General features: G+C 37.1%; 2 protein-coding genes across 4 annotated transcripts; one reads left to right on the top strand and one right to left on the bottom strand.

The window, feature by feature from the left end:
- The first annotated feature begins 2,724 nt into the window (after positions 1 to 2,724).
- LOC110847121 (E3 ubiquitin-protein ligase RNF19A) lies at positions 2,725 to 7,924 on the top strand. 3 transcript variants are annotated; one of them, XM_022093981.2, is made up of 17 exons: positions 2,725 to 3,054; positions 3,392 to 3,536; positions 4,236 to 4,577; positions 4,698 to 4,912; positions 5,004 to 5,125; positions 5,211 to 5,261; positions 5,348 to 5,386; positions 5,462 to 5,534; positions 5,632 to 5,695; positions 5,770 to 5,833; positions 5,921 to 6,123; positions 6,204 to 6,257; positions 6,340 to 6,510; positions 6,583 to 6,622; positions 6,684 to 6,802; positions 6,893 to 7,073; positions 7,174 to 7,924. In XM_022093981.2, exons 3-17 carry the CDS (start codon positions 4,394 to 4,396, stop codon positions 7,349 to 7,351), a joined length of 1,758 nt encoding a protein of 585 aa, XP_021949673.1. In that variant the 5' UTR covers positions 2,725 to 3,054; positions 3,392 to 3,536; positions 4,236 to 4,393; the 3' UTR covers positions 7,352 to 7,924. The 3 variants fall into 3 exon arrangements, with proteins under 3 accessions (XP_021949673.1, XP_021949672.1, XP_035705385.1); XM_022093980.2 differs by having other exon boundaries at positions 4,289 to 4,577; XM_035849492.1 differs by having other exon boundaries at positions 3,395 to 3,536.
- Positions 7,925 to 9,549: 1,625 nt separating this feature from the next.
- Positions 9,550 to 13,227, bottom strand: LOC118434904. The gene is made up of 6 exons (XM_035849493.1): positions 12,428 to 13,227; positions 12,129 to 12,350; positions 11,926 to 12,069; positions 11,652 to 11,857; positions 11,423 to 11,582; positions 9,550 to 11,341 (listed from the first exon to the last, which is right to left on the bottom strand). Exons 1-6 carry the CDS (start codon positions 12,645 to 12,647, stop codon positions 11,181 to 11,183), a joined length of 1,113 nt encoding a protein of 370 aa, XP_035705386.1. The 5' UTR covers positions 12,648 to 13,227; the 3' UTR covers positions 9,550 to 11,180.
- Between the last annotated feature and the right edge of the window lie 90 nt (positions 13,228 to 13,317).

Consider the following 13,317-nt stretch of genomic DNA (forward strand, 5'->3'; position numbering starts at 1 on the left):
ACCATGCCGCAAGTTGGCAGGAAGAAAGCTACATGCATCGCGACCAGCGAAACGGGCACGTCACACGGACAAATTGTCTCACAGGAGGTAATCTACTACCTCATTACACGGGGAAAATACTCTTTGAACGGAAAAAAAGGTCCTTATGCATTCGTACTGTTCATACTTTCACCATGGATAATGCAATACATGGAATTGTAATACGGGTTCGACGGCGGTTCGACAACGACAGGCACGGGTCTTCCATCGGTCCACCATTTCCTAAAACCCACACCCTCTCTCTTTCTCTCTCTCTCTCGCCATCCATCTCTACAGAAAGTCGAACTTTCTCCATTCAGCCCACCAACCGAAAACTCACTCTCCACACACTTTCAGGAGCTCATGCTTCTCAAGTGGAGTGGCACTACTGGCATATCTCGCATGTAGCAGAACAAGACCCACTTTCTCCGTCCCTGCTTTCACTCGGCTCTCTCCATCCCACTTCCCATGCACACCAAGTCCAAAAAGACCTTATACCCACGACGATCATGATGATGATGATGACGACAAACAAACTGCTAACTGTTGCTTGCCCTTGGTCTACTGTGGAATTATGTAGAAGGTTTTCTCTAAATCCTCATCTCCGGGACAAGTGCATCATCCCATTCCACATTTCAAAACCACATGCTCTGCTGCTGTCCTGATTTCGACCGACGTGAGGGATTTCAAGTGTCCAGTAATGCTCTAAAATCTTTGGATCAAGGCATATTATCGAGTCGTGAATAATCATAGACAAAGGGGCTCAAGTCGTAATCAAGGCATGCAACCTTGAGCGGCTCACCCAGGAATATCATTGAGCATAAGCTATCATATTTTGAGTGGTAACGGAGCTCCGAATTTGTAATATTTGCATTGATTTTACGATGATGGTGGTGAAAAGGAGGGAGGGGGGTGAGGTGTGTGGAGGGGGAATGGCTATGCCTGAGATTCGCAAACTAGTCTGGGCAATGGAGACGACGGCGACGACCACGACCACGACGACGACGAGGAGGATGAGGGGAGAGAAAGCACGAGGAACATGATGATGGTGGTGGTGGTGGTGGCGATGGTGATGATGATGAAGGTGTGTGTGGTGAAAGATTTGGAGGCTGTTTGCAGTGGACTCTATGTTTCCCACGTCATGTTTCTCAGCAACTCGAAGGCACTTGGGCCGGTCGATAGCCTCGGCGTGTGTGTGCTGACTGTGGGTTAAGCTCTGAGGTGGAGATAAGTCTCAGGTCGGTAACCACTCCTTCCCTGCCTACATACCTACCTACCCACCTAGAGCTACCTACGTGCTTGCCACCCTACCTGCTGCCTCCTCCTCGGTGAAGAGAGGTGCGATAGATAGAGAGAGAGGAGGAAAGTGAGTCTATATGGACTTTCACCCATTCACACTTCACCCATTTTTATTCCACTCTCCAGACTAATATATGTGTCCTTCTGGGATTACAATAATCGCGAGTAGTCCATTGATGCCAGTCAAGGTCTAAATTTAGATGGGCAAGTCTATAGTTTACACAGAAAAGTAGTTCAGCCAGACCAAAATAGACCCATTCAAAGTATGTCCCATTGTTGGGCAGAAAACTGGCCTCTTGTACTTGGAAGAGAGCTTTTCCTTGGCTCCTCCGCATGAAAATACAAATTTTAACCTTGGATCCTTGGATGCTATCAATTAAATCCAGCCCAATGTGTGCACACAATGCTCAATTCAATCAATAAAATACTGTAGTTTTTCATGCATATCTACATATCATACAATCATACAACACTTTATGAACGAACATAATAGACAACACGTAAAAATAAGAAAATGGGAAAAACATTGTGGAGAAAAGACTCGACCAAAACCATTCACTTCATATTCGCTTTCACCAGAATACATAACTCCAAAAACAACTGGAATTATGTACTCTGGAAAAATGTGTCAAGTTTGTTTAACGATTTGAATGGAAACCTGACAGTCTTATTATTTCAGTGACATCATTTCATTCGCATACTAATCCCTCCGATTTTTGCACAACCTACTTTCCCCTCTCGCCCACTTTGCTTTCACCTTGGAACATATATCTCTCAAAAAGTTATTCCTATTGGCAAGAGACAAAACTCTTCTTCTTCTACTTCCTCGCCATGTTCGTCTCGATTTTCGCATGAAAAATCCAAATTCTTACTTACATTACATACCCCAAAAATAAACCAACCAGCTAGCACGCATCCACCACCACCAGTGAAGAAAGAGCGTGCCGTGCGGGGCACATTGCTACAACTTTCACTCGGGTTGGGCTTGACGAACGACACCAATTGATGAGATTCACACAATTCCACCATCACATCACATTTATCGGAATGACTACGTCACTTTGATGCATGTTGTTAGTAGATTTTGGTTATTTAGTGGTCTCTAATCTCTAACAAGTGAGTACAGTCAGGCTAATAAACATACTATACTATACGCTCGTATATAATATTGCTCGATGGGGGACAGACGACGCATTAAATGTTTCCTCGCCTCTATAACGTGTGCTAATCTTTTTTTTTACTTACTTAACTCCTGCATGCATACATATTATTATTCGCTGAAATGTTGGAATGAATGCAATGCTGCTGCAATGCAATAGTATTCGTTGTTGATCTCTCTATGTATTTCCGCTGCTGAAAGGATGGTGATGACGACTATATGCTCAGCTCTATAGCACCACCACCACCACCACCAGCAGCCAACCCATAATAGAAGAGAGACGACCACTTAATAATAACATCACACTTACTTATTTTACATTTAACCTTAACCAAGTAGTAAGTAAACTATCCTTGGTTTTTTGGTTCGTTGTTTGTGGGGTCTCATCTGTTCTTGGGATATTTTTAACCATTTCGGAAAGAACAAGAATCAATTTTATTTATCCACATACACACACAACTCACACTCTTTTCTTTACTTTCGATATTATAGTACAAATATTATTCAAAGTAGCTGAGTAATCAATAAAAGTTTTGGGAATGAATGGACAATATTGCTGAAAAGAGTGCAACAACAAAGTAAGAAATATCTCATCATTCTACAATTCGTATTATTTCGTATATTTAAACGTTATTTACTTTATCACAATAAACTCCAGCAAGCAGAAATTTAAACTACATTCGAAATAAAAGTTCAATTATGTTAAGGATTTAAATTAGAGTTAAATTAACTTATGGCCTCCACTTGGCATACAGGAGTCAATTAGATCAATTTAAGAAAATCTGAACCCCTATTAAACATAGAATACTATATATTTGACGAGTATAATGTACAATATACGTGTGGGTGGTCGTGTATCTTGTTCCTACCATAATATAACAATATGATAATGTCCTATATCATTTTATTGACCAGCAGTTGATGAAATTGGCTCACTCCTCCCCATACGGCAACCAACAACTAATAAAAGGCGACGCAAACAATTATTTAATTGGAACATTATGTTTTACTGATGTCAAGAAAGTTTTGCTCATCATCATTGTCCTGAGAAGTAGTAAAGGTAAGTAATTAATTTCATTTCAAGAGTTAAAGTTGCACGATACAGGCTGACATGTTGATTGTGGTTGGGTAGGTTAGGTTGTAAAAATAGAAATTTTTTAACAATACACATCACCTACGACATTATGCGTCCTTGTAACATTATGACGATGAGTCATCCAATCACTGTTACTAGTAATTAATATGTTGCATTCGGTCTGGATAATTTTCTTGGGGAATATTTTTGTGTTTTCTGTTTCTGATCAAGTGGCAAAATCATTTGACCAACTACACACTATCAAAGCGATTCACTACCTACTATGAATATACGTATTTGGTGTGCAAAACCAGGCGTCTTTTGCTCAATCAATATGCTATTATTTTAATAGAAAAAAACTAAAGAAAAGTGTTCATACAAAATGCATATAACAGTAGTATCTTGACACTAATTGTAAGTATCTTTGATTTTAATGCACAAAGCATAATTTAGTGTTTTCTTGTGTGGTTTATTTTCAAACTTATATTCTACATGGTGAAGCCTAGGCCTAGATTCAATATTTATTGAATTCAATTATAGACTATCAGAAGAAATTGAACAAATTTATCATCGTGTCGCTGAGCCCAATTGTGGGGTGTTCCAAATGTTTACCTTTATGAAGCAGAGAACCAACCAAGTTACTATAGATTAGACAAAAGAAATAGTAATACAGAATTTTCACAGGATTATTGGCTGTCGTCTTCCTCATTTGTTCTCAAATCCTCTTGTTTGCCAAGATATCGTGGATGTCCAGCTCACCTGCAAAGAATTGTGTCCTCAACATTATCCGGCGTAGAAGACTCAGCCCTTACCAGGATCACAGCTAGTGAATATCAAATATCATGACCAAGAAGAAGGAGGGAAGAGGGGGGCGCTCGAAAACTTCCAGAGGGAGTCGATTCTCCCTGCGGAATATTCTGACTTCTACAAATATCCTAACCAACAATGCCAATATTCCAATACCGATACCGATGCCAACACCGTCTAGATCAAAGGAGCCCTTTTCTATGAAGCATCCACGACGAAGTATGTCATTTTAACATTCTATCGCTATTATTTTATGGTTATCATATTTGCTGCTATCGTGAATTATTACAAACACTAATTAGCATACTAATAGTTTACTCTTATCAACTTTTCTTGCAGCCAGCGAATCTAGTATAGACTACATCGGAGATGGTTCCGAGTTATCTGATGTCATCACTGTCGACTGTTATGTAGAACCACAACTCCTTCCTAATGGATTGTACGAGTGCCCGTTATGTTATGGTGAAGTTGAATCCTTTCCTGAAGTTGCTTCTTGTCAAAGCCATCGATGTTGTGCAGAATGTTGGAAGTCGTATTTAAAAATTCAAATTACGGTAAGATCTACATGTAAACCAATAATGTAGCGTATAACGAAACCCATGATATGAAAACTTAATTCATGTTTCTATTCATTGTGATAAATAGGAATCAAGGGTTAATCTTACGTGTTTTCAATGCTCAAAGCACCTGCATCCCACAGATATAAAATCACTTTTAAAATCTGAACCCGATCTCATGACGAAATACGAAGATTTCATGTTGAGAAGGTACTCAACTAGCTTATTTGTAGTTATAAAGAAAACGTGCAACATTTTGTATTTTTGTACCATTTGAATTTAATTATCAATTAAGGGTTATGTCAATGGAACCTGATGCACGTTGGTGTCCTTCCCCGGATTGCGGGTAAGCTTTCGTCTTCATATTTCTAACTAACTTGAGAGCACATATGTATCAATGTAATACATAAAATATTTGAACGTATATTATAGATTCGCTGTGGTTGCTTCGGGATGTGCAAGTTGTCCAAGGTATTATAATATCTTTGGACACTTTTTCATATCTAAAGTACCATAATATACCAAATTATTTTTATATTTATCAAGATTACTCTGTGAACGACCTGGTTGTAACACTGCGTTTTGCTATCACTGTAAACAATTATGGCACCCCAACCTGGTGAATACAACTACAAATTATCTATATTAATGTTATCCATGTTGTGTGAATAAATATCATATTTAAGCCTAATATTCAACTTTTTTACTTCCTACAGACTTGTGATGCTGCTAGAGCTTTGAGATCGACAGACAATATGGAATCGTTATTATCTTCAGCAGGTGTGTTTTAAATACAATGTGCAACTGTTAGAATTTATTAATACTATGATTAAGTTTTCCCCCTCTTTAATTAGGATTTAACAAACTTATCAGTGAAAATCAAGCAGGAATTAGGGAGGAAATAAAACCATGTCCACGGTGTGTAATATTATATTATATTCCTCATTTATTTATGATATGTATATATCTATCTAATTTCGCAACTTTGTTTGGCTTATATTAAAGATGTCAAGTCCTAATTGTTAAAATGGATGATGGAAGCTGTAATCACATGTCATGCGCCGTGTGCGGGGCGGAATTTTGTTGGTTATGCATGAAACAAGTTTCAGATCTTCATTACTTGTCACCCAGTGGTTGCACATTCTGGGGTAAAAAACCTTGGTCAAGGAAAAAGAAATTGATGTGGCAATTAGGGACACTAATTGGAGGTAATATATACGAAAGTATTAAAAGTTTTTATAGCACGTTGCTATTATTATTTGCTATATTATTATTATTATTATTCTAGCACCGGTGGGGATTGGTCTAGTCGCAGGAATTGCCGTGCCGGCTATGATAATTGGTAAAAATATTTTTTAATTAATTCTTTAAAAAATTCTTCAAATATGCAAATTCAGTGTCTTAAGAATGTTTAACTTCCTAAGGTATTCCTGTTTGGGTGGGTAGAAAAATTCACAACAAAATGAAGACTTCTGTTCGTCATCGAAGAAACTTGGCTGTAACGGGCGGAGTTGTAGCAAGTCTTGTCATATCCCCAGTTTTAGCAGGATTAGCAGTTGGGCTAGGTGTCCCCATACTTTTAGCATATGTTTACGGTATGATTTAAAGCTACTATTTAAATTTAATAAAAATTGCTTCGAGCTTTATGAGACTATCTCGTTATGCAGGAGTCGTTCCAATATCTTTGTGTCGCTCAGGAGGTTGTGGGTAAGTTTCACTGATTATCCAGGATTCAACAAGTTTCATTAACCAGCTGTTAATTTCTTAGTCTAAAAACGTCTTCCTCTGGAGTAAAAATCGACATTGATGAGGATAGCGAATCAATTGAGCCGTCCGCTATAATAACACATCACTTGGGACTTACTCGACAATCTACTAGGAGCAATGGTTTGTACAGTGAATGCTTTATGTATAATGTACAAATAAGAAATTATCAGCTATTTAATGGTGACATATTACTATGTTGTAATATATTAGAATTTGGCTCAACTCGTGGAGCTGCTCCATCAATTGGTGAAGTCTCCGTTATTTCTTCAACTGGAGGACACCAGAGGAGTGCTAGTCCAGATCGGGATTCCCAATCCGCGAGTATGCTTGCACTCGCTGGTGCAAGTTTAACAGGAAGTGTTGGCTCAAGTCATCCTTTATCGCATAATAAGTATGTTTTTTTTCCTTAAGATTTAAGATTGTATCTAAAAAAATTTGTATTTTTCTTCAACTAACTATAACTTGTAATTTTTTTCTTGTGCACCTTTTAGATTGGAAATTCAGGCAGACGTTATTACAAGTAACAAACGTCATAGCTTGAGTAGTGAAACAGCATCGGTGTGTTTAAGCATGGACGATGCTGCAGCCTCAACCCGTGGTTTAGCTGGTTCAGTACTTTCGTACAAGGTGAATATTGAAGACTCCAAAAGTGAAACAAGCTGTCAATAATAACTTTAATAGATGTTAATTAGGTTAGATAGATTAGCAAAAAATTTTGTACCAAGTTTTTCGAAGGACTCGTTAAAAATCGATTCGTCACGTTACGTAGTGTGATGATGCCGTTGATGTATTCGTTCGCATGTTGTGTCCTGTAAATAAGGCTACCACACGGAATATTATACTATACATTTTGATAGCAGTATAGTATGATAGTACATAAGAGTTGGTGATTATTGAATAGTTCTTGGTATTTATCATTGTTTATGTTATTAAATCAGTACCTACATAGATTGGGAACCAAACATATTATATGACGAATGCACGCTTACATTATAAATTATGATAGTAACGACGCAAAAATATGAATGTTGGGTAGATTATTGTACTCTGTAGGGTATGTTTGCTTGATTTTTTTTTGACATGATAGTCCTTTTTATTTAGAATTCCTATCTCTGATTTACACAGCAAAAATAGTCAAAACTTGGATTCTTATATTTGAATGATGATAGTATGTCATGCATGGAGCGAATATACATGCATACACTCTATAAAACTAAATAAATGTACTTTATTTCCGTAAAATGTGTTTCCTTTTGTCCAGATTGTTTCTGCGTTCCGTTCGCATTTCATTCTTCGAACTTGAACTCATTTAAATCCAGATCAGTGTTTCAAGGTTTCAAAGTTTGGAGGTTATTACCTACGTACATAAATATGTACGTATTATATATCTGCAAGTACATATAGCAGCAGTATAAATTCACATCATTGTTGTTGCTCCATGTATATGTACATATGGACGTGCATGCACGCGGTGCATTTTTAACTCGTCTAATATGAAAATCGCGTGATGGTTTCGGAATGGAGAGCATTGCAAATCAAAGTAAACCACTTTCACGGCCGTGAAAAGAAAGCAAGTCGAAAGTCAATGTTCACCCCTTCGTTGTTGGCGTCTAATCAGCAAAATCAAATCCAATGTCAGAGTCGCAGTTGTTCCATTTCTTAGACCATGTATTTTCCAGCAAGAATTGGACCAACCTCAAACTTGAAATGTATATTTTTCATATCTGCTGATGCCCCTATTCTTCAACTTAACTTTGCATGAAGGATGGAGCTGCTCAGCTTGTGAAGATGTCGAAATGGAATTGGTGACGCAAATGCGAGTCTAATAGTAAAGTGAATAAACTTTTAATTGAATTACTTGATGGATGATATGAGCAGTCGTCTTCTTCGCGATCCAAAGTTTCTGTTCCATACGTAGAGTCGGATATAATGATATGCTTCTTGGTTCCATTGTTCATGCATGCAACATTCGTCTACTAGATTTGGGATGGCGTGAAATTGATCTGTTTGCCAAACTTTCTCTTAGATACGTCTCGTTACTGGATTTTGAGCGAATCTGAAATTGTTGTTGTGCGAGGAACGGTGGTTGTTATTCGAAAAATTAGACGGGTTTCAGGTCCAAATCATGAGCCAAAAAAAGTTTTGATATGTCCATACCTACATTGTCATATTTTCTATATTATTACGTAGACTTTCCCTTGCTGCAAAATCCTACGCTTCTACGAATCCTATACTATCATGGATTAACTACTTTACAAACAATCAATTGATGTTACAATTCCGTCAAGGGATGTAGTAAAAGTATGCATATTTCATGTGGCCATTCAATTAATTGACTATGCACATCCCGATCAACAAAAGCTATCACTTTTACGCAAAAGTCATACAGTTAAATTGCAGCAACTGATGGCCGGCAAAAATCCGTGAAAAGATACTAGATATTTAACGTAAAATAAACTGTCAATATTGCATAGAATTGACAGTCATATTCATGCAATTTAGCCTCAAGAATATTGCGTAGAAATAACCGTCAAATTAATGCAATTTATAGCATAGAATATTGCGCAAAAGAAACGAATAATTTGATGCAAAACTTGCAGTTAAACTCCATGCAATTACTGCAGTCAAATAACACGAATTATTAATTTTTATCAAAATCATTTATTTCATAACAAAAATTATATTGTTACATTATACAAGGGAATGCAAATGTTTTCATCTATTTTATCCGACGGGAGTAACCAACATTTCTTATCAATATCATTAATACCTATTATGGTTACGCTATTTGATAATTTGCTAACTTTAATTATTCCTAAAATTTTACTTTCACACGGACAAGTGAACAAGTTGTCCGAGTGTTTGAATTTTCTACAATTTATATGTTTTTTATCTTTACTTATACTACTTATAACAACTACTTTCCCATCCTTTAATATAAAACAATGATCCTTTCCGTTCGATTTTATAATACAGTGTCTATTTAAATTCACAGGGGACTCGGTACGAAAGCACTAAAAGAATCTAACGGGCCATGCTTTAAAGCGTCATCACTAATATGTATAAGAGAATGCATATTATATGATAAGAACTCTTCTTCATATAAATTGGAAACATTTTTAACAAACTTCAATAAAAGCTGTCGTGCATAATCGTTCCAATTATTTGCTTGCGCCTTGGTAGTTATAAGAATCGTGACTGCTACGCAAAGATTTAAAAAATGTGTATACTTTTTCGGCGACAATAATCCTTTTAAAGCGACGGGTCCTGTATAAAGAAGAAAAGTTCTAAACTCTGTCGCTTTCCACATATCTAACTCTTTTACTGACCTCGGCTTACGACAAAATTCTTTAGGGCAACTATGCGAAAATAATACTAATTTACTTGATAAAGTTGAAATATCACGAGAAGATAATTTAAATGGCAATGGACCTTTTACCCAACTTCTTAATAGTTTTCTAACCACAACTAAGCAAATGAGGTGCATGTAGTCAAGAGGAACCGAAGAAATCATCAAAATTTTAAGCTCCGCAAACGGGGAAATGCCTACATGGTGGTGTTTATCTTTTTGAACATAAAAATCTTGATCTGTCCTAAGTGGACTATCGAATGTTCTGAAAATTACACGTCCCTTCCAGAAACCTGGATCTATACATTTCTCGCATCCATTGTATGCATTATGACTTTTACATTGCTTTAAAAAACTCCTGGCTGGCGCATCAGCTATTATTTTTGAAACCTTACAAAATATTTTCAAATTATTGTAACTAATCCCAACTCGCAAACTTTTTAACTCTGCTATCAAATCCATCAAGTATTCGTCAATACTTTCTGGTTTTGTCTTGCCATAAAATAAACCCACGACAAATACGCCGTACGTACTTTCTTCACACTTTGCTTGAATTGGCCAAAACTGGTTACTGTTACTCTTAGAAATGGGCAATCCATCAAAACTAAATATAAGGTTTAATTTAATTTCGCTACCAGAAGCAAGAATACAATTGGAATCTATTTGCCGTTTTATATTTTGAATAACATCAAAGTGTGCATATTGACCCTGACCGATAGTTTTCATAGAGTATTTAATTGAGTTTTTAAGCAATGTCCTACTATCCAATGGAAGAAATCTAAATTCTTGATAAAAGTTAAATATGCGTAGAAGATCGTTTAAAGCTACTCCCGTTATGTTATGTCGAAGCGACCAGTCCCTCAAGTCCCGTGTTAAATCTAAAATATTCCTATTATTTTCTACTACACCATTGTCGCTTAGTGAATCGGAAACTAATGGCTCGTCACTATTATGGATAACATTACTGCTTCTATCATTATTGCTAATATTACTACCTGAATCGCTATCCTCAACGACAGAATCACATATCTAAATTTACAAGATTATTACTAATAGCAGGTATGTTTTTTGCACGAGTGAGATTCTCTCTAACCCGTTTTGCAATTATTCGCCTAATGTTTCTCGGTGATTTTCCATCTCGATCCATGATTATGATGCAATTCCCGAGGGAGCGTCGTCGTTGCACCTACTTTTTGAAGAACGAAACCAATTCATTGCTGCAGTTTGAATTATATCATCGGTGGGAATACGGCCGCTGGGATTTTTGGGATCGGGAACGGACTCAACTGTAAAGACGTTTCGCACGGTTTCTGAAATTTGCAATCCAATTAAACATTAAATAGAGACCAACAATTAGAAAATTTTCTTCATTTTAGAATATATTTTAGCACCTTTTACGACTTCCAATAGTTTTAGGTTTTTCATCGATGTCTTGTTTCCTTTACCCGTAAAATTAATTCGCCTGCCAAATTCATTCGTAAATAATTTTTTCAAGATTTTTCTAGTGCTCGCCTCGATCTGTGTCGCAGTTGAAAATGCCAAATATTCAACCTAGTATCAAATATAAGAAAAAACATTAAAGTTTAATTATGCATGTAAAATATCTCGATTAAATCGTACCAGTAATTCGCGATTTGAATCCACCTCGAGCCAAGATTCAAACTCCGCCAGTGCTACCTCGTTGTCGAGGGGTAATTTTGGAATGGCACTGAAATTGGGAGCCTTCCTACCATCCGGCCTTTGTTTCACATTAATCAGTAAAGCCTTAATGTCTTTAATGTCTTCAGCCTGCTTTTCCAACAAAGTTAGCACACTTTGCGTTGTCCCTGCAACGTGATTACAAAGCGTTAACATAATACATCAATTTTAATAAAATTATTTTGCTTGTACTAACTTGAAATCAACAGCCGTAAATCATTTAACTCCTGCGAATTTACAACAACAAAAGAGGTGTCTCCAGTTTCACCTTGATTTCCTACTTGTAGATTGCTTTGCTCTTCAGTTTCGGGAATTATTTCAGGAATGCTCAATGGTTGGTCTAAAAAGCATCACCATAACGATTAGTATAAAATATTTGTGGCAGTATTATAAGCCTACCCAGCTCCAAATTATCCAGAAGTGAGCCAGACGGAGGACTGTTTTTGTTCGCGTCGCTATCCTCCTCATCGGATGAAGACGTTATATCCCCTCGTGTGCTGCTGGGCTGAATATCGGGAATTATCTTCTTGCTCCTTAATCTGCTTTCTGGTTCTGTTTCACTTTCCAAGTTGGAAGTGTCCTCGGCTACTTGAAGTTTTTTTGTCGCAACTTCATAATCATCTAAAATAATGATATTTGTTAGTAAATGTAAAATAATTGGAATGACTTCTCATAATTTGAATTAAATAGCTATTTACCGTAATTCCCAATAATCCTGGCGTAGCTAACTCTTCCCCACTTGACATCAGGAATAGCAGTGCCCTTTTTTATCAAATTTCTAATACTTGGCCCAGAGTTTGGTGGCCAGAGACAAACTTTCTCTGCGGGGATAACCCAGTGACTTAGAACAAGCTCCACAGGCACTGAATTGTATTTATCAGGGGGGAATTCAATTATGTAATATTTTTTTGGCGACATTGAGACAACAAATAAATTAACAGGGAATTAAATTAACAGGGAATTTACGAGACTGCGAGGGTGGGAGAGAAAAGGAAATACCACGCTTCTCTTAGATTCAAACTCTCGCGCGTTGCCTGTCTCTTCGCACCCACCATTCATTGCGTATAAATTGCATGATTTTAACGCCTCATGTAATGTGGGTATTGACGAGATATTGGTGCGGTATGTTTACGCAATATCTCAGCACGTTTGGGTGCAATAATTTTTCAACCATAGGTTACAGTTTTTTAATGCAAATTTAGCGTGTCTCACGGTGCACACCAAACTTAGCACAAAATTTATGCAATAATCACGCCTTTTTTTGTTTGTTAAAAATTTTCACCATGGATGCGTTACTTTGACGCAAAAGTAATAATTTTTGTTGATCGGGATATCATATATTAGACAATATCTAATAGACATAAAATTATCGAGAAATCTCAGTAAATCATTCTATCGCAATGTCATTTAATCTCTGGAGAGTGGAAGGGCATGGGAATATGTGGCAGTGGTGAAAGTGGTGGTGGATCCAGGAGAAAGCCGTGTGTGCCCAAACGCATGAGTGGGGCAGTAATAGGAGAGAAGTGTATGTACGTAGTTGTGAGTATAACTACCCATAATAATGCTACGACTGAGATGATGATAAATA

The sequence above is a fragment of the Folsomia candida genome, unplaced genomic scaffold (genome assembly GCF_002217175.1).
Source record: "Folsomia candida strain VU population unplaced genomic scaffold, ASM221717v1 Fcan01_Sc003, whole genome shotgun sequence".
NCBI lineage: Eukaryota > Metazoa > Arthropoda > Collembola > Entomobryomorpha > Isotomidae > Folsomia > Folsomia candida.